The sequence below is a fragment of the Strix uralensis genome, chromosome 4 (genome assembly GCF_047716275.1).
Source record: "Strix uralensis isolate ZFMK-TIS-50842 chromosome 4, bStrUra1, whole genome shotgun sequence".
NCBI classification, from domain to species: Eukaryota; Metazoa; Chordata; class Aves; order Strigiformes; family Strigidae; genus Strix; species Strix uralensis.
In genome coordinates, this window is record NC_133975.1 from 128331042 (window position 1) to 128354682 (window position 23641).

The window sequence follows — 23641 nt, forward strand, 5'->3', positions numbered from 1 at the left end:
AGGGCAAGAAGGCAGTTCAGTTAACACTGGGGACAAAGAAACCAACTCTCAGGTGTCTGAGGCCGGAGCAAGACAAGCTCAGGATGACACAGAGCTTCAGCATCAAGATTGTAGGAAAGGGTCTTGAAAAATCAATGGAAGTCTGAAAATTCCCAACTGACAGCAGGTGGGACTGTTTGACCAAATCTTTATCTGCAAAGTACCCTATAAGCTTTTGAAGAAAGGTGACATAGAACCTCTTCTGTAGGAAATCAGGCAAACTACTAGTATCTACTGTTGTGCTCACTAATGCATGCCACCATGGCGGACTTTTCCAACGTCTGAACTTCACTGTGGTTCAACACAGGGCCAGGTTATTGGCATAAAATTCTCCAAGGCAATACCTGTCACTCTCTGCATTAATATAATGTTTCAAAATCACACAATTGCACATAGAAAAGGCATTCACAGGCATGGATGCTGCCCCGTCGGTTTTGCTACCAAGCCAGCCCAGCAGCCCTGAGCCTATCTCCTCCAAGGGAGAGGTGGGACACACACAATCTGTCTGGCAAGGTTCTCAGCCTCAAGGGCTCTGGCTGTGCTCTCCTCCTCCCTGTGACTAGAAAGATGTGGCACCTGAATAGAAAAAGAAGAGATGTGATGAAGCTTGAAGGAATCAAGTTAGGAGTGGTTACTGTTCCTGAAGAAAAATACCAGGAAAAGGCAGCAGGGCCATGTGTAGTAAAAAAATGAGAGATCCCCTGATACACAAATGCCGCTACACAACATCCCTAAGTTTTGACTAAACCCTTTAAATAGCACAAACTTCTAGTTACAACAAATAACTTTGTAAATCCCTTCAAAATTCTTGCAGGAAAATAAAGTAAAAAAAGGTAAAACAACCTTCCCAAAAACCTTCGGATGAAAAGCAGCATTTTAGGCAAACGTCCCAATCATTTACCAGTTCTCCTTGTCTTTCCCAGAAAAGACTCGAGTGTATCATTAGAGTTCAAGTGAGATGAAAGAAATCCCGTTCTCTTGATAAAAACTCTCAAACCTGCAATTCAAGTTTTATGAAATAAGGCTTAAGCAAAAGCTACTCAACCCAAAGCTTGAAGACTTATCCCAGCTATGTGGGGCAGAGGACACCTCTGCTCACCGAGCAGTGAAGGGTCAGGATCCAGCACTAAGCACAGTCCACAGATCTGTTTGTCAACAGAGCAAACATTGCCTTTAGTTTCCTGTGAAACTCATGAGAAAGCCAGGCTGCTAAATTTACTTTGTGAAAGCATGTTGTATGCATGGAGCAATAAGTTCCTACAAGCATGCTAGACTCTAAAAAAACAAACAGAAACACGTCGCATTCTCAAAGAACATCAAGACAGCAGCTTTGGGAAACGCAAGCTGGAGACCAAGAGTTTTTTTTGCAGATTCTGTTACCAGCAATGGAAATGATGGATTTACAAGTTTGCTGATTCAGAAAGAAACACTCTTGGAAGTGGAAGTGACCAGAGCAGGTATTTCCACATGAGGATGAAGACCATCTGGCAGAAGAAAAACCATAACCCAGCAGGTCCACCCAATGCAACAGGTCACAGTGCAAATTAGCACCAGTACGACAAGCAGCAATGAATCCCATGCAACTATGCCAGCATGACGTCGGGGCCAAATTATATCAACCCTGCCTTGCAGCTGGGCTATCATGGTTATACTGCTCATTTTGATCGACGTCAGGATCTCCATGCACCCCTGCATTCTGCCCTCTGGCAGCCTCTTGGACTTCTCCAGCACAGAGCGACACTGTGCCGTGTCTCTCTTGCCTTAGCACCAAGAGGGCCCCCCCAAACCCACACACTGTCCGAGGAGGTGACAAAGAAACTCAGACACGGGCAGCACAGGTCAGGCACTTACAACACTTTAGACCAAAGAACAATTTCAAGGTGGGAAAGACACGGGTGGGTGTTTAATCAGGTAAAACACAAAGAGATGAAAGAATGGAAAAGGCACAAAGATGACAGTAAAACAGACAGGAAGAACTGAAAGAGCAAAGGGATGGAGCAGAGCTCTGGACCTGAGGTCAAGAAGCCTGAAGCCAAGAGAGGATGAAAAGATTTGCAAAGGAGGACAGTGCAATCTACAACTGAAGATGCTGCTGATGACACATTGCATAATGAAGTAGGGCATTAGGAAGCCAAAAGATAATGGCTCTTTTAATTACAGACATAGACAGCATTTTTGTGGTTAAGACAGAGTATGCTGTGGAAGAAAGTTAACACAAGAGGTAAAGGAAGGAGACTTCCCCTAACTGCAGCAAAAGCTCAACAATCCAGTTGCCAGTGTCGAGACAAAGAGGGAACAAGGCCAAGAAGCCATTTGTTCCATTGAAGGTAAGAAGGGGTTTTCTTATCGTATGTAGACACATGCCTCACCAAAATCAAACATCTGGTCTGACAGACATCGCAAATAATTCCTGCAGTAAAGACTTGCTGGACAAGAAGCAAGCACACAGCCTTCTGTCTCTGCCACCCAGCCTGGAGTCCACTTCCATCTGCATTGGCTGGAGGCTTGCAGGTAGGCCGTGGTCAGGAGAAGGAAACAGTTGGGTTTTTTTCTGAACACACCTTTTAGTTGCTTAACACTGTCCCTCCTTTTGACAGCACATCAGGGCTCCAGAGCAGAGAGCCGCGAGATTTATCCGCACTTGACTTCTACTCATGCTTCTGTCTTTGAATACGTTTTTGAAATATAGTTGAGATGCTACAAAAACCATGACAAAGACCCATGACAGCTGAATTCTCGACTGGCCTCATGTAAAAGCAACATCTAGGTGGGCTTTATTCCATTACTTCTGGGGAGCAGGAAGGGCAGCTTCCGGCTCCCCCAAAGCCAGCATGTTTCCCCCAGCCTTTGAAACCGGTATGAGAAAGAACAGATGACTGGAACAACTGGATCAAGAGGTTGTCAACAATGAAGCCATGGCAATGGTAATAACCATCCGGTGTTCATCTGTCAACGCAGCGTAGGCATAAAGTTACCTTGCAGTGACTCCCTCAAGAAGAGAGGCTTTACAAAGAGCAAAAGGTGGGCATAACCCTGCTATAAGGCTCTGTCTAGTGGAGGAGGGATTCTAGGCTTGGGCTGGGTAGGGACTATCTCTTGGAGAAGGCAGCTGGGTCACCTAGAAGAAAGCATTCAGAGTAGTCACACCCTGCTGTTGGAACAGTCTCAGCACACAGAAATCAGCTCATGAAAGAAGAAAAGATTTGCAGCCAACGCAACAGTGGGAAAGTCTTCATAACTTCTCCCAGGGGTATTATAGCTATCACCGCCAGGCCCACTTCGAGAAGGATTGAAGCACCGAGCTTGAACAAAAGCTGCCTTCCAGGCTTCTTTATCTTACATGGAGGAAAAGTCAAGGGAACAGCTTGCATTTTTGGTTTTGCAGAATAACTAGTTTGGGACAAGACCTGCTCAAACCAAATGGAGCCCTTTATCAAGACAAAACAAGTGGGAAGAAGGTCCTTTCCTATCAGTCAACCAACTACAATCTTCTGAACATGGGCAGAAATTCCCATCATCTGAAAATGCACTCAGAAGGGACAGAAACAGTCAGCAAAGGAGAGGTCACACAGTCCTTTGTGAGAAATATTTTCCCATGGCATCCCTAAATGCAAAAGGAGAAGACTAAAAAAAAAAATTATTATTTTGTTTCCTTTTTCAGGCACCCAAGTGAAAGAATGTGTGGCTGGGCCTCAGTTCCAAGGACATGGGCAGTAGAGACTTGCTTTAATCAGGAATTTTTTAGCTGCAGGTTTTTATTAAGAGTTTGCAGGAACAATTGGGAAAACTGAAATTAGGCATTTTAATCTGCTTTTGCAATCATAGCTTTTAGCTTCTCATTTCTGGCAATCACTAAAACATGTTAGTTTTGATTTAAAATTTAGCCTCTCCTCTAAGTTTGGTAATACTTTCAGTCAGTCAAGACCACAGGTTACATCTATATGCATTTAACAAAGAACTCGATCAGCATTTTTACTTTTTATTTAGAAAATAACGGCAGACATTTATATTTAATAATTTGCAAGAACTTATTAAATGATTGGTATAAAGCTATATATGGATAGGAATTGGTATTTAATTAAAATGTTTTTGTTAAATGCAATCTTCAGTGCACTGGATTCATAAAGAAGTAAGATAATCGGAACGTTTTATATTTGAAGCTGATGTATTAAACAGTGGAAACACCTATCTGTACATAGTGAAATAAGCTGATTATTTCTGCCTTCTGTTCCCTCCAAAACTTTACAGGTAGCAGATCTGAGCCGTGCATCTTTTACTTTTTAGTCAGTAGAATGAGAAAAAACTCTCCCACTTTTAAAATCTCCACTAATAAACTACTTAACAGATTTTTTTTTTAATTTCAGTCTCTGCAGATGATGACCCTGATGTCGGTGGTTCCCTGTACACTTGCACAGGCTCCAGGTACATCACCAGCAACTTCTGCCTCTGCAATGCTGTGACTTCACTTTGCTGTAGCAAAGATATATCCCTTCATGTATTTTTATTTCATGGTATAACAGACTAGTGCATTAAAGATTTAATATTTTAAATTTAACTTAAGAGGTTTTGATTGTTTGATTTATAGAAAAAGCAATTTTTTTTGATGTAGGCTAAAAAGAATGGGACTTAGACAACACAACAACCAAGCTTTCCACAAATAAATTTCAAGTGTGTTTGTGCATTGATGCTGAAAAACTATTTAAAAATAAAACACAAATAAAAATCCAAACATGAGTTTAGGACCTAAGTAATAATAATTATCCCCAAAACCCCCAATCCCTCTGGGTTTGTCTGCCTCTTAGTCACAAACACTCAATGGACAAAAGGCGGTTTCTCTTGCTCTCAATGCTGAAGAGCCAGCGCAGGTACTACAGGGAATAGCAAACCAGATTTTATTCTTCCTCAAGGACCTGGAGCTGAATAGCCACTTAAGCCTTGCCCGCAGCCTCCGCTCCCGGCACTGGAGGAGGAGGTAGGAGAGCACAGCTTAGCTCGCCTGTCCTGGTTGAGTCTTCATGGCCAGACGGAGAGAATAGAACCCAAGCAAATGGGCAGGACCACCATAAAAAAACCCAACAAAAGGGGCACTTTGGTTATAACTGACTGCTGTCCTTTGTATCAAATGGCTTTCAGCATCACACGACCTCAGCGTTCCTGCGGACCCATGATGTCTTGGGGTGGGGGTGAGCAGGCAGCATCCTCACCACCCACCACATGCATTGAACTTCTGCTCGATGCACCCTCACAGCCAGCTAGGGACTGCGACCACTTGACCCTTTTTTAAACTCCTTTTTTTGAAACACCACAAGTTGAAAAGGGGATGCCCCAGCTTGGACACTGAACTAGTGAGGATTTTGGCTAAGGGGAGCTGGTCCTTGCACCCTGATGCATACATCCTCCTGGGCTGGATGTGTCCAGTAAGGACATCACATCTATAGAATAATATTAAGTCTCTGCCTGACCCCTTGGTAGATATGGGCCAGTGAATGTTACCAGCACATGCACGAGGTGTCTTGCATGCCACCCCTTGTGTCCTGGGGCCATGTCACTTTGGCTCCTCTTTCTGGGAGGATCAAGCTGTCCTGCGGCAAGGTGCTCCGGGATGGTGGCGGGGACCTTGGTGGGTCTGGACACTGGGGATGGGAAGAGCCCCCCACAAGGGCTCGGCATGGGAGTGAGGAATGGGACTTCCCGACCTCAAACCTTGCACGCTCCTGGATGCTCTCCACCATGCTGGAGCAGAACCTGCCTGCAGCAGCCCTTTCCCAAGAAAGTTTGGTAATTAAATTCAATGCCTCCATGCCAAGCTATTCCAGGGCAGTTCAACGAGTGGAACAACTCACAACAGATTGATAAAATGCATATACAGCAGCGCTGCTTTAATAATATCACCCCACACTCACACCTTTCTCAGGAGTGAGTTGTAAGAACTGTGCTTCCAGCCATTAAAAAAAAAAGAAAACTTCTCTCACAGTGTCTTTGCAAGCAGAAAGGGTATATTAGTTAGACCTATTATTTGATTCACAATCCTTATAAAACAGGTACGCCTTTATCTTGAGCGCCTGTAATAACTGGTGCCTACTTCCAGCAGCCAAAAAACCCCAACCCTTGGTAGGAACCGACTTTAGCTATTTAAATGTTTTATAAGTTTTTTTTTTTTTTTTTTGTAATTGCAGAAACTTTTCCTAATCTGACATTTGTTAAAACCCCTTATTAGAAATTATGCAGCCGCAGAAAAAAAAAAAAAGGGGGGGAAAAAAAAAAGAGAATAAAATATAAAATAAAATAAAAATGAGCTGGCTTCACAATTACCAAGTCAGCCCATGCAGCCCTTCGCTATTGTACGGAGTGGCATAAACCCCCCGGCGGCCTATCAGCTCCCTGGCAGGCAGGGGGCTGCGCTATTCAAAGCGAGAGATACAAGCTGCAGGGCAAAAACCTGGCAGCTCCCATCTGACCCCCCAATCCCCGGCTGGTGACAGCTCCAAGCTCCATGGCAAATTAGCCCTTCTCACATTACAATTGCAGGAGACAGATTCCATTAGCGGTATCTGAAATTGAGTGGAGAGCTGCTCCGTTATCAGACTTGACTCATAAGCGCCGCTATTAATCAGAGCTATGATAGCATTTATATATTTCAAGCTATCTGCCGCCGCTGTGATATTCTGCTACAAAGGGTTGATGGGACTTAGGGAAGGGAACAATGGAGCTTTCTGGGAAAAGCAGAGTAAATCAAGAAAGTCTGTGACTTCCGCACATTCTGAAGGGATTGCGGTTTACATAAATTTTCTCCCAATTGGAGATTGAGCTCTTCCTCATCTTACACATGGGATTTAGTTGTCACTCAATGGTAACAGCTGTGAAAAGGTGAAGCGGCCCACCGCTCAGAATATTGCCTCCGCTTTTAAAGCAATTAACCCATGAACAGGAGGATACCTGGTGATATCAAAGGGATTAAGCCAGGCAGTGCATTATTAACATTTCCTTGAACTAATTCTAACTCTGACTAGCTGTCAGAAAAGACTCTTCAGTCTTTTAGAAAAAAAAAAAACCGAAGAGAGTTTTTTGCCCTGCTTTTTTTCCCCCCTCTTCAAAACGAAGCAGAGCTATTGCAGCCTAATGTGCCTACTTTAGAGCAAAATGCAAATGAACAGATTTGGTAATGTCTTCAAACAGACTGAACTCAGTGCTGGTTTATTATGGGGACAAGTGGGAAAAAAAAAAAAATATATATGATCAATTAGCCAGAGGTCATGGTAGATATTCTTCTAAAAGCAAATTAATGCTTGAGTACCTTCCTTTCTTCTCTCCCTCCTAAACTTCGTAGCTACTTGTTACTAAGCATAGCTGCTTCTGAAACAGCCAAGATCTTGGTGCTGTGCTACAGTGATAATCTACGATAATCTGTAATCTGGAAAAATCCAAATACGGCCTGTGAGGAGATTCCACCTTCCCTGAAGCCCAGTATTTTGATTTCCCATGATGGTTGAGGAGGCACCAGCACGCCAGGCGGAAGTGCTCCTCTCTCATCCCTCCATCTTCCCCAAACCATGCACCCAAAAAAAGGAGTCAAACTGTATGGAGATGACTCCTGCTTCAACAGACCCACCTACCTGAGGGGCACAGAGTATTTCCCCACTCATCGCAGGCAGCAGACAACTTTTCCCAGCACCAGTTAGTTTTAAGAGAGCATCAGCCATGAGGTCCCTCTGGTGAGGACCACGAAGGTGACCCATCCTCCTGGTGCTCCAACACGCCTCGTCCATCTCACAGACCTTCCCACAAGAGCTCCAGGACACCTATCACTGGAGCAGGAAACCTCCAAGCCATCAGGATCGTCAAGTGCCATTTCCAAAACATTTTTATGATTTCAGAATGATCAAATAATTTTGATGATTCCATAATAAAACATGCCTAACACTCCTTTTTGTTGACAGTTGGAGGTTGTGTTGCTTGGAAGGTCTGAGGGGCAAGGAATATATATATATAAAAAAATACATATATATTAGTCCAGAACTTAACATTATACCCAGAACAGGAAACCGAAGAGACACGAACTGCTTAATTTAATGCCACATTTTCCCCCTTTTCAAAAACTCGTGTGCAACTCAGCCAGAATAAAGCTGGCAAAAACTTACTAGAAGTACTTGGGCAATGACACCTTCTACTCTGCTACTGCCGCTGCAATAAATTAGCTTTTTACAATTAGATACAGCAAAACAGCCAAACTATGAAAGGTATATACTGAAAAAAAAAATGCACTTAAAGCAGGGGAAAGCATCCCATTTCTCTTCGCAACAGAGAATGCAAAGAATGCATCATCTGTGCAGAAAATGACACTTTGGCAATCATATTATAAGAAGATAATTGGTTTACTTTGTAAACTTGCTATGCTTTGCCTCCCACAGTAAAACAAATAAATAGTTGTTTAAAGAAACAATCCTATAGCCGCACTTGCTGCGTCCTAAAAACATAAAGCAGCTCCCCCTTCTCTCAAAGCAAAGATGAATTATTTGCCTCAGTTACAAGCAGTCTGAGAAAACTCTCTGTAAATGCCATTTTACGATAATTACAAGCAATTTATTAAGATTGTGCAGAGGGGGAAAAAAAAAACGTATTTGAGAACTAATTCAAAGGAGTAAACCACTCGTTCAGTGATAGTCTGGATTACTGACAAAAGGGCTATTTGCATCAATGCGGTTCAACATAACTTTGTTTTAAGAAGCAGAATCCAGGCTTAAAAAAAAATAATAATAGAATGAAATGAATGATATAATATAATGCAATCTATAAACAAACAAGATGTCGGGGTTGCTTCCTATCGACCCTGGCAGTATCTGCGCGGAGCATCCCGCCAGCCATCACCTGGCAGAGGAGAAATCTGTTTAAGGAATAAATTCCATCCTAATCCCGCACACGCCGGAACATCCCAAACACCAGCCAGCCACGGAGGGAACCGCGACTCTTTCCTTAAGCAGTAAAAGAAATTGTCCTGACCTGCCAAGGAATAAACTCGGGAAACGCCTCTTAAACAAAAAAGAGTCAATGGGAAAAAAAGGGAGAGATTTACTGTACGGGGATGCTGGGAGGCACAGAAAAACCCCGCGAGGGTAAACAGCAGCCCTGCCTGGCTGGTGGGGAGAAAAGAAAGGTTTTAGAGGTTAAGTTCAGGTCAGACGACAAATGAAATTGTAACAACCCAACTGACATTGTGTAATGTCTTCTTCCACTCGATCAATAGGGCAGCATCAGCCCCATTACCATAGAGATGGCTTCCTCCCCGCTGAAGGGTGGCTATTGTTTGAGGAGAGAGATTTGCCACTTGAACCGTGTTGCTCCCGAAGGATGTGTACTTCATCAATTATTTGTATTCCTAACATCTACATATTTTCATATTAACATCCACATTTCATGCAGCAAGAGGAGCAGGTGCTTATTTTTCCTCTGGTACCTCGCGGGGGTCACCCCATCAGCTAAATTGTAATTAAAACACAAAAATGCGAGCGGATTTGATAGACCCGTTTAGATCCTTTGTGAGTATGGACAAGCCCGGTTAAAACCAAAACACGTCCCCTTCAGATAGTTATGGCTTTCACGCAGACGGTGACAGTAAACACTTTCTTTTTCTTTTTTTTTAAAAGTAGATGGCAATAGAAAGAAAAACTTTTTTCCCCTAAATGAATGCCGTAAAAAATAAATCAATTTTAAGGTGCTTAAAAGGAAAGATATAACATTGTAATTTGGAAATAAAACTGACCCACAATACGTTACAATTAATTTAAAAAAAAAAAAAAACAGATTGCTGCTAGGCTGAATAATTGATCCTGTCAGTGCCTTGTACCTATGAAATAATTTTCTGTAAATCCTAATAGTTTCTATCACCTCTCAGTTCCAGGTTTTTTGTTCCTTTGCGCAAGTTTTGAATTTGACAGAAGCAACATCTTCCAAATCCAATTAAACAACGACAACAATAAAAATTAAACCTCTAGAAGTGTAAAAATAATTCCTAAATTTAGCTTGTAATTTGTCTCTTTTATTCTTATTTCTCTAAAGCGACAATCACATCATTTCATATGCAGAAAATGGGCACATAAGGCACTGTCACGTTGGAAATAAACCTAACAAGCAGGGCAGATCTTCACAGTAACTATAATAACAGGAATAACCATAATTAAAAAAAAATCAGAACCCAATATTCAAAACCTTTAGCAACTCCTTGCAGGAGTTTTTAATATAATCAAAATGAGTTGTGCTCTGACACTGCGCCTGGCACTGTGCATGGGAGGGCGGTGCCACTTCCAGCTCCCCAAATACGCTGTAAAATACGGGATATTAAATTAAATAACGCTGACTTAATTACATGTATTACCCAACAGTAAAAGCGATCACTTCAAATACTTATAGAAACATTTAGGAATTACTTTAGCAATTCCAGTATGTGTGCTTTGGAGCTGATGCACTGCTACGTGAAAGGGGGTGAGCAAAAAGCAGCTCCTCTTTAGCAGAGGAAGATGCACCCGGACAGACGGACCCCGCGGACCGAAGTTTAAGTGAGCTCGGGGCTCTCAGGCTGTGCAGGATCTGCTCCCCACCCCCCCACCCCCCCCCATTTATTCCTGCTTTTATTTCTCGTTGCTCTCGCTCTCTGGGAAGGTTTCCCAGAGGGGCAAGGCGACTCTGGAAACGGGTGGGAGAAAAGAGCTTTTGTCAAAATAATCTCGGTAAGGAAGCGCCCTGTCTCATCCCAAAGCGCCCCAATATCATTTCAGATTTCACTGTTTGCAGCCTCAAAACGTGCCCTATTTTCCCTGCAAAAGAACATCAGAAATTGTTTGTACGGGTTGCGATAATCCTCTCAAATATGGGTCAGGCTGAGGTTAAGAGCAGCCAGAACTTGCACATCAAAGACGAGCGGGGTTAACAAAACCCCCAACCACGTGCTCATCCCGATTGTTCCCTTTTCTCCCAAGGTTAGAGGTCTGGAGAAAACGGACAGGCTCTGGCGGGTCCCCCCTGCCGCAGACAGCAGCACCTATGCCTGCGGAAGGCACCGATGCTCGCCCTGGTCCTTGGGTACCACCGGCAGGCAACTGCCCATCCGCCTCCGCCGGGAGCTGCAATTAAACCAAGTTCACGGTTTCCCAATAGGTGAAGCTCATCCTGTTAATTTAAACAGACCATCTGCATCTTTCGAGAACGACAAACTTCATTAGTTCTGGTTAGTTAAACCGAGCGGTGATTTGTGATAATGAGCCTGAACAACCTGTCACGTCTGTGTAAGGGAAAGGGCGCACTTTTTATTATTACTATTATTATTATTTAACAGAAAGAAAAAAAAAAAAAAAAAGAGGGACCTTTTGTGCAGGAAAGAAGGTCAAATTCAGATTAAACTGCTGTTAGGTTAATCAGAACTAATTACAGCTGGAAAGGGAGGGGGGGAAACGCTAGTCCGAAGGCCAGAGGGGAACAGAGGGAGCCTCTGGAAACATCCCGAGCCGACGGGGAAGCACCCTGCCAGCATCACGCCAATGAGAAAAATGACTTTACCTGAAAACTGTGTAAAAAAGCAAAGAGGCGGCAGCTGCTCCCAACAAGCCACAGAGGAGATTGACTCGGTAGGCGGGGGAGCCGACGGGCAGCAGCCCCGTCGCCAGTTTGGCCAGCAGCGTGAACAGGGGGTAGCCAGGAGGGTGGGCAACCTACGGACAGATCGATACGGTGTTGAAAAAGGGTGAAATTCTATGAAATCAAAAGGAGAACGGCACGCCGGGGTCCGGCAGCAGGAGCCGGGGGATCTCCAAGTGGTGCCTCTCCCCGACCCATCCTTTCATACCAATTTTAACTCCGCAAATATTTTTCCGTAGTGGATTTGGCTCCACGCCTCGCCCATAATAATGAGGCGGCGAGAAAAGGAGGTGCCACGTTTCATTAGCGTGCCTTAAAGGGCTCCTTGTTTGGGTTCACAGTATATTAGGGTCATTCAAAAGGCTGTTGTTTTTTTTTTTTTTTAAAAAAGCAGCTTCTCAACTATTTTATTGGTTAGCAAGTTGAAAGACCACACTGCTATCGGATTACCACCGCGCTGACAGTCCTAAGGTCTTGCCTAAAGGGATCATGCACCATAATAAACTTTATTAAATAATAAAACTTATTAAAATTGTTAACCCGATTTATTTTATTCTCCCCAGCTTATACAAAATTTGGGTTGATAATAAGCCAGCTACTGTATATACAGTAAAGCCTTTGCTTTATAATTTAGTTTAATTGGATTTAAAACTTGAAGTAAATTGTCGCGTGCTGTACTTATAAGTTAGTAAAAACTGTGGTTTGAAAATAAATTAATCTACTTTACTCCATGCTTAATTAAACTTCCTTAATTCCTAAAACTGTTAATGAGAGCATTGATTAAACAATAAAACTAATACTTACTCCAAGCTCATATGCGGCTGTGATCAGCTCCCCTGTGAAAAAATAATGTAAAACCAATAATTACTATTAGGAAATGACACTCCTCCAAAGTTTTCAAAATCCAAATGCTTGCATTGGGGTTTTGCATTAATTTGACTGGATAAAACTGTAAATCTGTAGAGATTTAACAGCATGAAATTTTCTAAGAATATTTTCTCCCTCTGATGTCATTGCACAAAATATCTTTTGTATGTTTTCGTGAGACTTTTATGAACAGATAAGTGAAAGTATAGGTAGGCTCGGGTAAAGAATGGTCCAAGATATTCAAGATGCAGACATTTGTGCGGATGTATTTTTAATTTAAAACCAATTGACTCAATAACTTTCAAGCACTAGTTTGCAACACTTAAGCTGCATTGTCTCTTAAACAACCTGGCTGTTTCTCATTAAAAAACTCCCACAGCTTTATAGTTTTAAAGCGGGAAAATATAATCACTGATCGTGCAAATCTGCATCCATGTATTTGGGAATGCTGCTCTCTCCCTTGATGCAATTCTTGCAGCATCTGCTTCACAAGTAACTCTTTTACCTGTCAGCGGATGCTGCATCCAGCAGCCATTCCCATTAGAAACACCACTTAGATTTTGCATTTAATTTGTATTTTACGCCAGGACAAATAGCTGCCACAAAAAAAAATCCACGTTAGCATAATAGTTAAAAATACTTGGCATTTTTAGAGCACTTGACACTGAAGCATTCTGCAACGCTCCTGAATGGCATATATTAAATGTATTCATTAGGCACATTCAGGGACGAACCAAGGGGTGACAAAATTAAAAATTACGGCTGGTTTTCCTTCTTTCCCTCAAATTTTGTGATCTGATTTTGCAGAGCTTGGTCTTACTGGTCCTGCTAGTTTTTTGCAAGTGCCAAGGTGGTGGTAGCTTTGTCCCGTCATTAGATGGTAAAGACACAAAATGAACAGTGCTGTTGGCTTTAAATGCTAAATTAACAATATTTTAAATTTCTGCACATTATTACATCCTTACCCTCCAACGCAAAGTAGGAGGATTGTACAAATAGCACCTCTGAATCTTGACATTACAGTAAACAATATATTTTAAAAGGAAGATTCAAGTCAACTCACTATAGCTGTTGGCAACTGTCATAAAATTACAGCTATCACCCTGCGCGATGCCCAGGGGACAGCCCTGCAGCTTTCTGCACAAAAGCCTCTCAGATGTGGATTTTACTACGCTTGCAAACGCCGGCTATTTTTATTGCTACTCTATTTTAGGAAAGTTTCAACCTATTGCGAGACGGCCCCGAAAAAGCGGATGCTATGGGAAAACCGTCCATCCCAAGCTGAGCCCTTTAGTGTTCAGCAGCTCTGATGTTTCCAGGGTATGGTGAGGCCGGGAAGCAGTCGATCCCCCTGCGCAGAGCAAAAGACGATGCTAATAAAGAAAACCCTAAATTCAGCGTCACAGGGGTACCCCAGCATGCTGGCATGTGCTGCTCTGCTCAGCGGCTAACGGTGGATGCCCATCGCATCGCAGGGATGATGCTCCTGAGCCAAGCATGGCTTCACCTTCATTAAAGTCCTTCTGGGATACACCAATATGTGCATCTAAAATGGCTAAAGGTTAATCTTAAGTTCATGCATGTTGCTGTGATATTGTAGGCAAGAATAACCCCAAAGCAATACAGACACAAACCGACCAGAAACCTGCAAAAAAGAATAAAAATAAAAATACTGGTGGATGTCGTTGCCAAGCTTTGAAAGCCAACAGCACAACTTTGCCTCATAAGAATTAAGGGGAAAAAAAAAGAAAAACTGCAAAAATAAGCTCCCAGGCTGCAGGCCTGTTGAATTCCACTGGGAAAACCAAAAGGCATGCGTAACACCTAACACTTCAGGTAAGGTTAATTCTCCATCTCTGACCCATGTACCTGGGCATCACTTACAGCCTCTACGGGCTATATAAGTGAAGATATGGGCTATGTAAGTGCAGAGCACTATTATTAAATAGCAAAACGCACAGAGGAAGACTACAGCATCCACAAACTCGATTTAAATATATTTCTCGTGACAGAAAAAGACCTGCAGCATCTTCAGATGCTGGCTCAAATTGAAGAGTTTATTCCTGCATAATCTTGGTGTAAGTATGTTTCTGACCATCTGCTTGATTCCCCAATAAAGGTGTTCAGGCAATGGGCCCAACGCTGCCTGAAAATTGATTTATCCCCAGCAAGGTTGGGAGCTGATGTCTGAAACATCAGAGAAAAGGTTTGGGATTTTTTTTTCTTAGCTTGAGTTTATTTGATCCCTTTTTAAGCTATTTTAACATCTGTGGATGTTTCCGAATTAGAATTCATTCTCTCATTTCTTTATTATAACGCTAAGTAACATGAGAAAGCTGCCAATGAAAATATCTATTGCCTTTTACATTTTTGGATTACTGAAAACTTCAGGAACAATTAAAAATATACAGATAGCTTAACAAAAATAAAATAAAATAATAGGCTCCCTGCCTGAAAGCAGATACAGCAAATCCTTAAGCAGCTCTTTACTCACACAAGTAGCCTCAGTGCTTTTCATGGCACAAGTTTGAGCTCCGTGCTCAGGCACGGGCAAGTTAATCACCTTGAGCGGGGCCATGCAGAGACCTTCCTGGGGACTCGGGCCAGGCAGCACCACTGAAGCATCCCACGGGCTGCTCAGGCCATGAGAAACCAGGGGAATAACCCAAAAAGCCTTAACACAACATGCTGGGGTGGCTGCTGGCTGGGACAGGCACGAGAGGACAGCAGGAACGAGCCCATCTCTGCTCAGCTCCAGTAAACTCATGCAACTCGGGCAGCAGATTTAGAAGAAAATGCAAAAAAAAAAAAAAAAAAAAAAAAAAAAAAAGGGGACACAGGGAGCGAGGTCATGGGCTAGCTGAGGGACACCATGCCAAGAGGCTTCCTCTAATATTATTCCCTCTAACGTAGGTTGCTGGAAGCCTGTTAAAGCATCCAGCCCCAAGTCTGGCCACTCCTGGGGCATCTCTCTGCTGCAGCCCTGTTTGCAGCACACACCTAGTTAGTGTCCTTGGTACCTCTGACAAAAGTTATTAGCAGAGGAGTGATGCACACTACACATATATACGTGCATTTCTACACACACAGCAGCTGTGCTAGGAAGAACCAGCATGCCTTCAGAAATTAGGGAAAGAGCAATCCCCCTCCTGCCTCCAAAATGGGATAAAATAACAATAAGCCACAAAAAGTGGGGCGAACCCATGCCTGTGCTGCTTGGCCACTCGCTGGATCTATTGGGATAATTCATACCAAGAAAGGAACAAATCCCAGCATCACCTCTTCAGGAGAACCCCGCTTCCCACTTTGTAAAGGGTGCTAATGGTTATCTGCATCCTGGGGGCAAAACCCAAGCTCAAGTACAGTTAAAAACCAGGTTCTCAAGGCTTTGCACAGCACTAACAGCTCAGAGCACAGGCACCCTGTGTGTTCACGGACCCGCATTTCCTATCAGGGAGTATTTTAAAAGACAAAATGGTGATAACTAAATATATCGATCATCCCATATTAACTGATAGAGCCAGAAGGAGCAAATCCAACCCTTTTACAAACTTGGGAGCAGAAGCAAAAGCCATCAGGGCGCACACTGGCCAGCCTAGCAAGGATGCACTTGCAGGCCTGTCCGGAGTGTGGGATGTGAGCTCTATGGAGAAGGGATTTAAAATCAAATTCTTTTAATACAGCTCTGACAACAGGGTCCCTCTGATCCAACCACAGAAACAGGGAAAATGGGACAACACAAGGTTGCACCTCTGAGAGCCAACTAACCAGGAGGAGCTTGGTGTAATGAAAACACAGCTCTGTCCTGTTATCTTTAAATCAAATAACCCTCACTTGAATCACTGCTCAACTTTACATTTGTGTGTGAAGAGCTACGCTGGCCACATGCTGCCTTAAACCCAGCTAGACAAAACCATCCCACTTTTACTGAATAGCACTGTTTTGCATGTAACTCCAAACAAAAACTAACAGCAAATTTTAAAGAGTTGTAGTTAAGACATGTATCTCTCTCCACACATACTGAAGCTGTAAAATATATGCATCTGTTAAAAGCCCATTTATTTATAAGGAATTTTATGCACAGCTTGGATCCGAAACCAGCAATGGCCAAGAGGCACACAGTTAAACAGACACACTCAACGCTCTTCTGGGATACAAAAGAAAGTATGTTGGGTACCTACTCCATCAAAAAGAAATCAAAGCATCCCCTAGAAAATACAAGCCCTCCTATCCCCAAATCACAGCTGCACACATGCTACAGAAGGAAGGCGGGTTTTTAAACAAGACCAGATTAAACCTGCAAAACCGCAGAAGGACCAAACAGGAGAATTTTGTCCCATCTGGTGGGATCAGCAGCACAAAAAACCAAAACATCAGATCGTTTGTCACTGTCGGCAAGTTGCACTTTCAGACAGGTAGATGCAGAGAGATTTCACTGCTGCACTGGCTGCGGCTGCACAGGCCAGAGGAAGCGACAGCCCAATCACAGAATCATTTAGGTTGGAAAAGACCTTTATGATGATCCCACATCTGGCAGGACAGCACATCTGCCTTCTGACGCCACCAGCCATCCCCAGGGCCTCTGACTAAATCCTCTCCCGAAAGGCTCAGATAGAGGAAAACTATTTGCTGCAAAGCAAAAAGGGGCGGGGTGTGGGGGGGGGGAGGATCAGGTCAACTAGGGTGGCCAGAGGGCTCCATCCCAAGGGGTGACCCTGCTGTGCTGACCCCACGGGGATGAGCCCCCCGAGGCACGACCATGAGACACCAGGCTCAGTGGGGTGAGCACCCCATGGGGGGGTGGTGATGTCCCAACCCTGAGGGGCGTGAACTCCACTATAGGGAGTCTGTGATGGACCAGCCTGGAGAGGAAATGCCCCTATGGGGAGGTTCAAATGCACCAGCCCCAATGGGGTGAGAACCCCAGAGTGACTGCAATGCACTGGTGCCTGTGGGGGGGGGTGCAAACTTATGGGGTGAGCAACCCTATAGGTGACAGCAATGTACCAGCCCCTATGGAGTCAGCAACCCTAGGGGGTGACAAGGACACACTAGATCCTACAGGGGAGAAACCCTATGGGGTGACAGCAACCCTATGGGGTGACAGGGACACACTAGATCCTATGGGGGAGAAACCTTATGGGGTGACAGCAACCCTATGGGGTGAGAGCAACCCTGTGGGGTGAGAGCAACCCTGTGGGGTGAGAGCAAGGCACCAGCCCCTATGGAGCCAGAAACCCTATGGGGTGACAGCGACGCATTAGCCCCTATGGGGGAGAAACCCTATGGGGTGAGAGCAACCCTATGGGGTGACAGCAAGGCACCAGCCCCTATGGGGAAGAAACCCTATGGGGTGACAGTGATGCACCGGCCCCTATAGGATGAGCATCCCCATGGGGTGACTGCGATGTACCAGCCCCTAAGGGCTCAGCCCCGCCCCGCGAAGGGTGACCGCGATGCACCAGCCCCTACGGGCCGAGGGTCCCTGTGGTGCCACCTCCCCGGTGGGCTGACCCCACGCCCCGGCCCCACGGTGTGTCCCGCCGCCCTTCCCCCGCTGGCGGGCGGGCTGGCGGCGCTGGGTACGTTACCCGCATCCCCGCCGGGCAGGGCTGGCGGCAGCGTGGCCATGTAGAGAGCCGCCACAGCAGCGCCCAGCGCCCCGGCCCCGGTGCCAGCCCCGGCCCCGGCCCCCGCGCCCATGTGGGCCGCCGCGCCCGCGCCTTCCGGGTTCGGCCGGGCCGTGCCACTCCACCGGCCCGCGGGGGGAACGGCCCCGCCTCGCCCGCCTCCCCGCTCCCCCCCACCCCGGGGCCGCTTCCCGGGAGCGCTCGTCAGCAACGGCACTCGGATAAGGAAGCCATAGGGCCGCTGGCCCGGTGGGGCGATTCAGCGCGGCCTCCCGCCCTCTTCCACACTCCTCATTTCCTCCACCCCCCCCCTCCCCCCCGCGGCGAGAGGAGTTGGTACAGCCGGAGAGGGCGGGGCGGAGGAGCGCGCCCCTGCGGGAGCCAGGGCGGGACCACCGCGCGGGACTGGGGGCGCGGCGGAACCACCGCGGCGCGGCCGGGCGGGGGGGGACGGGGCCCGGGCCGCGGCCTGCCCCGGGGGCGTCCCCTCAGCGGGCCCAGCCCCCGCGGCCTCCCGGGGCGCGGGGTGTCCCGTGGCCGAGAGGGACCGCGGCTCTGTCCCGGGCCGGCCGCGCTGAGGAGGGGCCACGGCGGAGTTTGCCGTGAGGCAGGTGAGGGTGCCCCGGTGCCCACGGGCCGCGGGCTGGGCCTGGGCCGGGCCCGAGGCCTCCTGAAACACCAACTTTTAAATGTATTTTAAGCACCCCGCTCCCAGCCTGGCTCAGCACCTCCTGCCCGCCCTCAGCCACCACAGGCCCAGGCGAGCGGCTCCTCTTCTGCCGCTGGAGCTGGTGCCTGCGTGGGGTGCGAGGCCCACGGTACAAGCGTGGCAGGACGCAGAAATAAAGATTGATGCCCTGAACAGGGTTACGCGAGAGGCTGGTGAAGAAAAAGATTGAAGGTGTCAGCGTATAGAATATTAAATGCAGCGATTCCCGCTGCGGGAGTAGTTAAGGAAGGCAAATAGCATCCTGAGACCTATCGATAGAAGACTAAAACACATCCATGGAAATCATTATGGGATTGCACAGAAGAACGGCGAGGCCATACCTGGAGAATTGAGACAGATTAAAGAGAGGCTTTTGAATACAAATGAAAAAGGTATAGAAGAGGGTAACTAGGATAATAAACAGCCTTATGGATTAGATCTAAGTGGAGATGTTAGAAAATTAGGTTTGCATTTATTAAAAAAAAAAAAAAAAGACCAGGATTAAGTGTTGAGACGACTGAAAAACCGCACGTCATGTTCTGGGGACTGGAGAAGCTGGTGCCGAAGGACCCTTTCGAAACAGCCGGCACAAAAACCCCGAAAGAGCACAAGCCAAAACTAAGAAGGGAATTTAGGGAAGGTCTTTTTACACACTTGAGCCGGTATGTACAAAAACGGGAAAAGAAGCTGAAGTTGCGACCCGCTCAGAAGTTAATTGGGTTGCTTGAAGGAACTGGTATTTGAGGGTATAAACGCCGGCTGAATAACGGCTGGGCCCACGTGGCTGCCTTCCATCCAGAGGCAACCGCTTGGCTCTGTGGTGACCAAGTGAGCTTCAATATACTCAACTTGTTGGCAGGTTTCTGCCGTTATTGGCTGAGGTTCATTGGGGAGAGGAAAAAGATATGTTGCAATCCTCCGCCAGCCATTGTCACTATGGTAATGAGAGGGGTCATTGTTCCTGCACCCATTGGGGCTGCTAAAATGTAATTTTAGCAGCAAAGTGCGCAGTCTGTGTGTGAAAGCAGGCTGGTGGCGAGGCTCTTTATCCAAAGCGTGGCTTTTTTCTTTGCGGTATTTTTCTTTCTTTGTATTTAACTTGGAAAAGGCATCCAAAGACAAATGTTAACCATGACTGATTACAATTATATTGATGGGGGAGGTAGCAATTTAAAGGCGAATATCAAAATGTGAAAGAATGGCTGGTAATAATATGGTAAGGACAAACTATTCTTTAATTGTCCTGCAAGTTGTTTTATATCTTTGTCATGCAGAAACTGGAACTTTTAGGGTGCCAGTGACAAAGTACTTTGCTGTAATATGGTAGGGCAGGCTCACAACAGCCTTTATCTTATTGAATAACTACCCCCGTTTCAAAGGCCAGGATTACAGACACACTTTATGTCGGCACAAACGCTCTGGAGAGTGCATTTACATTTTTCTTCTGCAAGCAGAAATCTATTAATTCAGGAGATTTGACTCCCCCTTCTTCTCCAGGCATGACCCAGGGGTCTGACCAAGACAAGAAGGACATGCGGACCTTGTTTTTTTGGTTTTGACAGAGCCAGGCAGATATTTTTTGACTGTTTTCATTCATGCTCTGGAAGTTGAGAGTTTGGACAACTGTCCAAACCCAAGTTAGATTCACCTCGCCGCAGAGCAACGCACAGTGACCCTCCGGGCTTTCTCAAAGCCTTGAGGATGAGCTCAACAGCAATAAAAAAAAAAGTATTGCTTAGAAAAAAACCCACACTAGGGCAAGTGGAGAGCATTTGAAAGATGGCCTTGTGCCACACATATTGATTTATTTAAAAAAAAAATCTCTGGAACTTGTAGCACGAGAGCATACTCTAGTGGCAACTGAGCAAAGAAAGTGCTCATGGTTTGTGCAGTGTCTTGATGGTGAGATGCCTCCCACCTTTCAACGGGAAGCTTATTCTCTCCTATCTCCTCCAGCTCCATGCTCTGCACTCAGCCCGACAGGAAATACCCAAGGCAGGCAAAGAAAATAAACAGGAACTTCTAAAGTAATTTTAAAAACACAACTTGAGAACATATCTCCCCAAAACGACTGTGTACTTAGAGAGTTGTCTTTCTACCAGGCTCTATTGCAGATTTTCTCCTGGGAGACACAGTTTAGAGGAGGCAGGAGATAGGAAAAAGGAGAATAATACTTAAAGCAAATTCTGTTCACCCATGGCAGTGTCATTACAAACTTGAATGAGCACAGTTATTGCAAATAAATAAAAACAATAGACCAGAACCAGTTTTACATAAGAAAATACTGAAATACCGTTCAATTAGTCCTAAGCTTTAGTTAAACCTTTTCTTTTGCCCATCAGGTGATAAGGTTAATACAGAAAGCACTCAACTGCTGTACTTGTGTAACAACAGTCAGCATCCATTTAATGAACTTATGTGTATACACATTTAGCAAAGCTTCAATATTGTCAGCACTGGGCTGGTGCAGAATTTTAATGGTAAAGTAGCCAGCCCGGTCTTCATCGTAAACAATATCCCTGTGTAAGGAAAGCAGGTCCTCATGGGGACCATTAACAATACAAATAAGCAAGGCTTCTATATTTAAACAAGAAGTTTGGCAGTGTTACCACTGATGAGATATGCCTGCCTGCAAAGCACGAAAAGGAAGATTATGCTACTTTTATTTATTCTTAAGTGGCTTGAATGTGCTGCGTTTTATGACTCCTTGGCTTTTTTTGTGGGGGGGAAAGCCAGGCTCGTATCTCACATTTACAGCAACACGACTGCAGTAGCTAAACATGGTGCAGAGGGAACTTCCAAGTGGAATAAAGTGGAATAAAAGCACACTTGGTCCAGTGAGCACCCCTCTGGCCCTGATCATGGGACTCTCACTGCCCCATCCTGCAAGTGTATGTGTTCACTGTGGCCTCTGGCTGCACCCAGCCGGGCTGTGGGCTTGGCCCGGGATGGGATGGGCCACCAAGGACAGGTTTGGATGTGACTGGTCACCCGAAGCAGGATGCGCCACAGAGGTGGCTTCTTGTACTCGCCCTGGCCACCTCAGGGACCGAGCTTCATGCGATGGCACTGTACCTCAGCTGTGATACCCTCAGTGCCTTGTGAACCATCAAAATTCAGAAAAAAGGTAAAGGTCTCCCAGATGTTATTATGGTCACGGCCATTTCATGCAAAGCTGGGCAGAGGTGACAAACCCAAACTGGTGTGTGGGGTGGAAGGAAGGAGGAACGTGGCTGTAACTGGGGCTGCTGGCCAGGCAATCCACTGTCGTCTGCGGTGGGGAAGGGGACCCAGGGCTGGTTGTGGTTGGAGGGCTGGGAGATTGTGGGGGCTCAGATCCATGGGAAAACAGACTTGGTTCCACCACTCACAGGACAGCTCGTTGCTTACTTCAAAAGTCAGTTTCATTTTCTTCCCCAAATAAAAAGACTGAACTAATTTCCCTGTGCAGATCTTGTTTCTCACGGTTTTTCAACTTTGTAAGACAGGCTTTATTGTCTTGCAGAACACCAGTGCTTGCCTCCACTAGTCTTAGTGGCCTTCCAGCTGATTTTCTGATGCACTGAGTGGTCACAGATCCCATTTGTCTCAGCTGGTTTTCTCAGAACTCTGACAATCAGCTCTATGTTTTCACACCTGATTTCCTTAAACTAATATTATTTATTTATCCGCATGCCTTGCTGGCAGACTCAGGTCTGGTGTCTGATCTGCACAGTGACTCCACAAGCACGTTAGAGACCATCTTCTCATGAGTGTGGCTGATGCACCACATGAGGGCCCCATTCCCTTCATCCCTGACCGCTGAATTACTCTGTGATTACTATTTGCAAGAAGGGAACACCTTTTAGCACCTCAAAACACAATTAAATGCTTTCATCCTTCTTTTATTTACATGTGTAGGACGTCAATTGCCATCTTGGGCCTTGGTGGACAGACTCACAGCCTGGCCCAAGAAATGCCCAAACACAGCATGTAGCTGAAGACCTGCAACAGCAGACGGTGCTTCAGGGGTCTTCAGTGGTTCAAACTCTCCTTTCTTCACCTGTGTTCGGAGTTCCAGTAAAAATCATCGGTTAACTCATTTAGGTAAGAATTTTTCATGTTCATTCCTATTTATTAAGCTGTGATCACGTTGTATCAGCTGAGGGTCGTGCTCAGGGAATTTGAGCAAAGTCAGATGAGTGTCAAGGAGGACAAGAATTGCACCCTCCATAATCACTCTCCTTACCTGGGTTTACTGGTGTCGTCCTACCTGGCTTTACCATATCTTCGTTGTGTTCTTGTGTTGAACAAAAATCCCCAGTGCTGCTACTGGTGGTTAAGCTACCACAGGTTGGCTTTTAATCTAGTTGGAAACTGACGGAGCTCCAGAGTCGATTCAAAAATCTGTGTTCTCCCAAAAAGTCATTGTATTAGTCTCATTATGGTGAGGTTATAGTAGGAACCTTTTCTCCTCCAAGCTATTCTGCAGAGATGAGATTACTGTCCAGGACTGTGATGTGTTGATATACGGCCAAAATTAACCTGTGAAGATGCTGAACAACAGCAGGTGGTGTAGACCAGCAGGAGAGAAGGTGATGTAAGATGCACTTCAGCCAAGGACTCCCTTCTTTTCATCAATAAACTGCTCCACAAAGAGGAGGCTTGTGTCCCATCACCAGGAATGTGCCTCCTAGGAGGAAGGCAGTGAGAAGCCTTATATATAAGCAGAGCTAGGACTGAGTTTATAACCAGTCTCTGGAGGCACATAGCCTGCCTGCTCCTGCAGTTG

At 45.5% G+C, this 23641-nt stretch overlaps 1 protein-coding gene across 2 annotated transcripts in view; it reads right to left on the reverse strand.

The window, feature by feature from the left end:
- Window positions 1-18326, reverse strand: part of TMEM260 (transmembrane protein 260) — a 35137-nt gene extending 16811 nt beyond the window's left edge. For both annotated transcript variants that reach the window (XR_012628999.1, XM_074869119.1), the window contains exons 1-3: window positions 18123-18326; window positions 12469-12500; window positions 11587-11738 (exon numbers count right to left, since the gene is read on the reverse strand). Coding sequence is in view for 1 of the 2 variants with exons in the window: in XM_074869119.1 (XP_074725220.1) it covers window positions 11587-11738; window positions 12469-12500; window positions 18123-18234 (296 nt within the window). In the remaining variant the exon portion in view is untranslated. The remainder of the gene's footprint in view (window positions 1-11586; window positions 11739-12468; window positions 12501-18122) is intronic.
- Between the last annotated feature and the right edge of the window lie 5315 nt (window positions 18327-23641).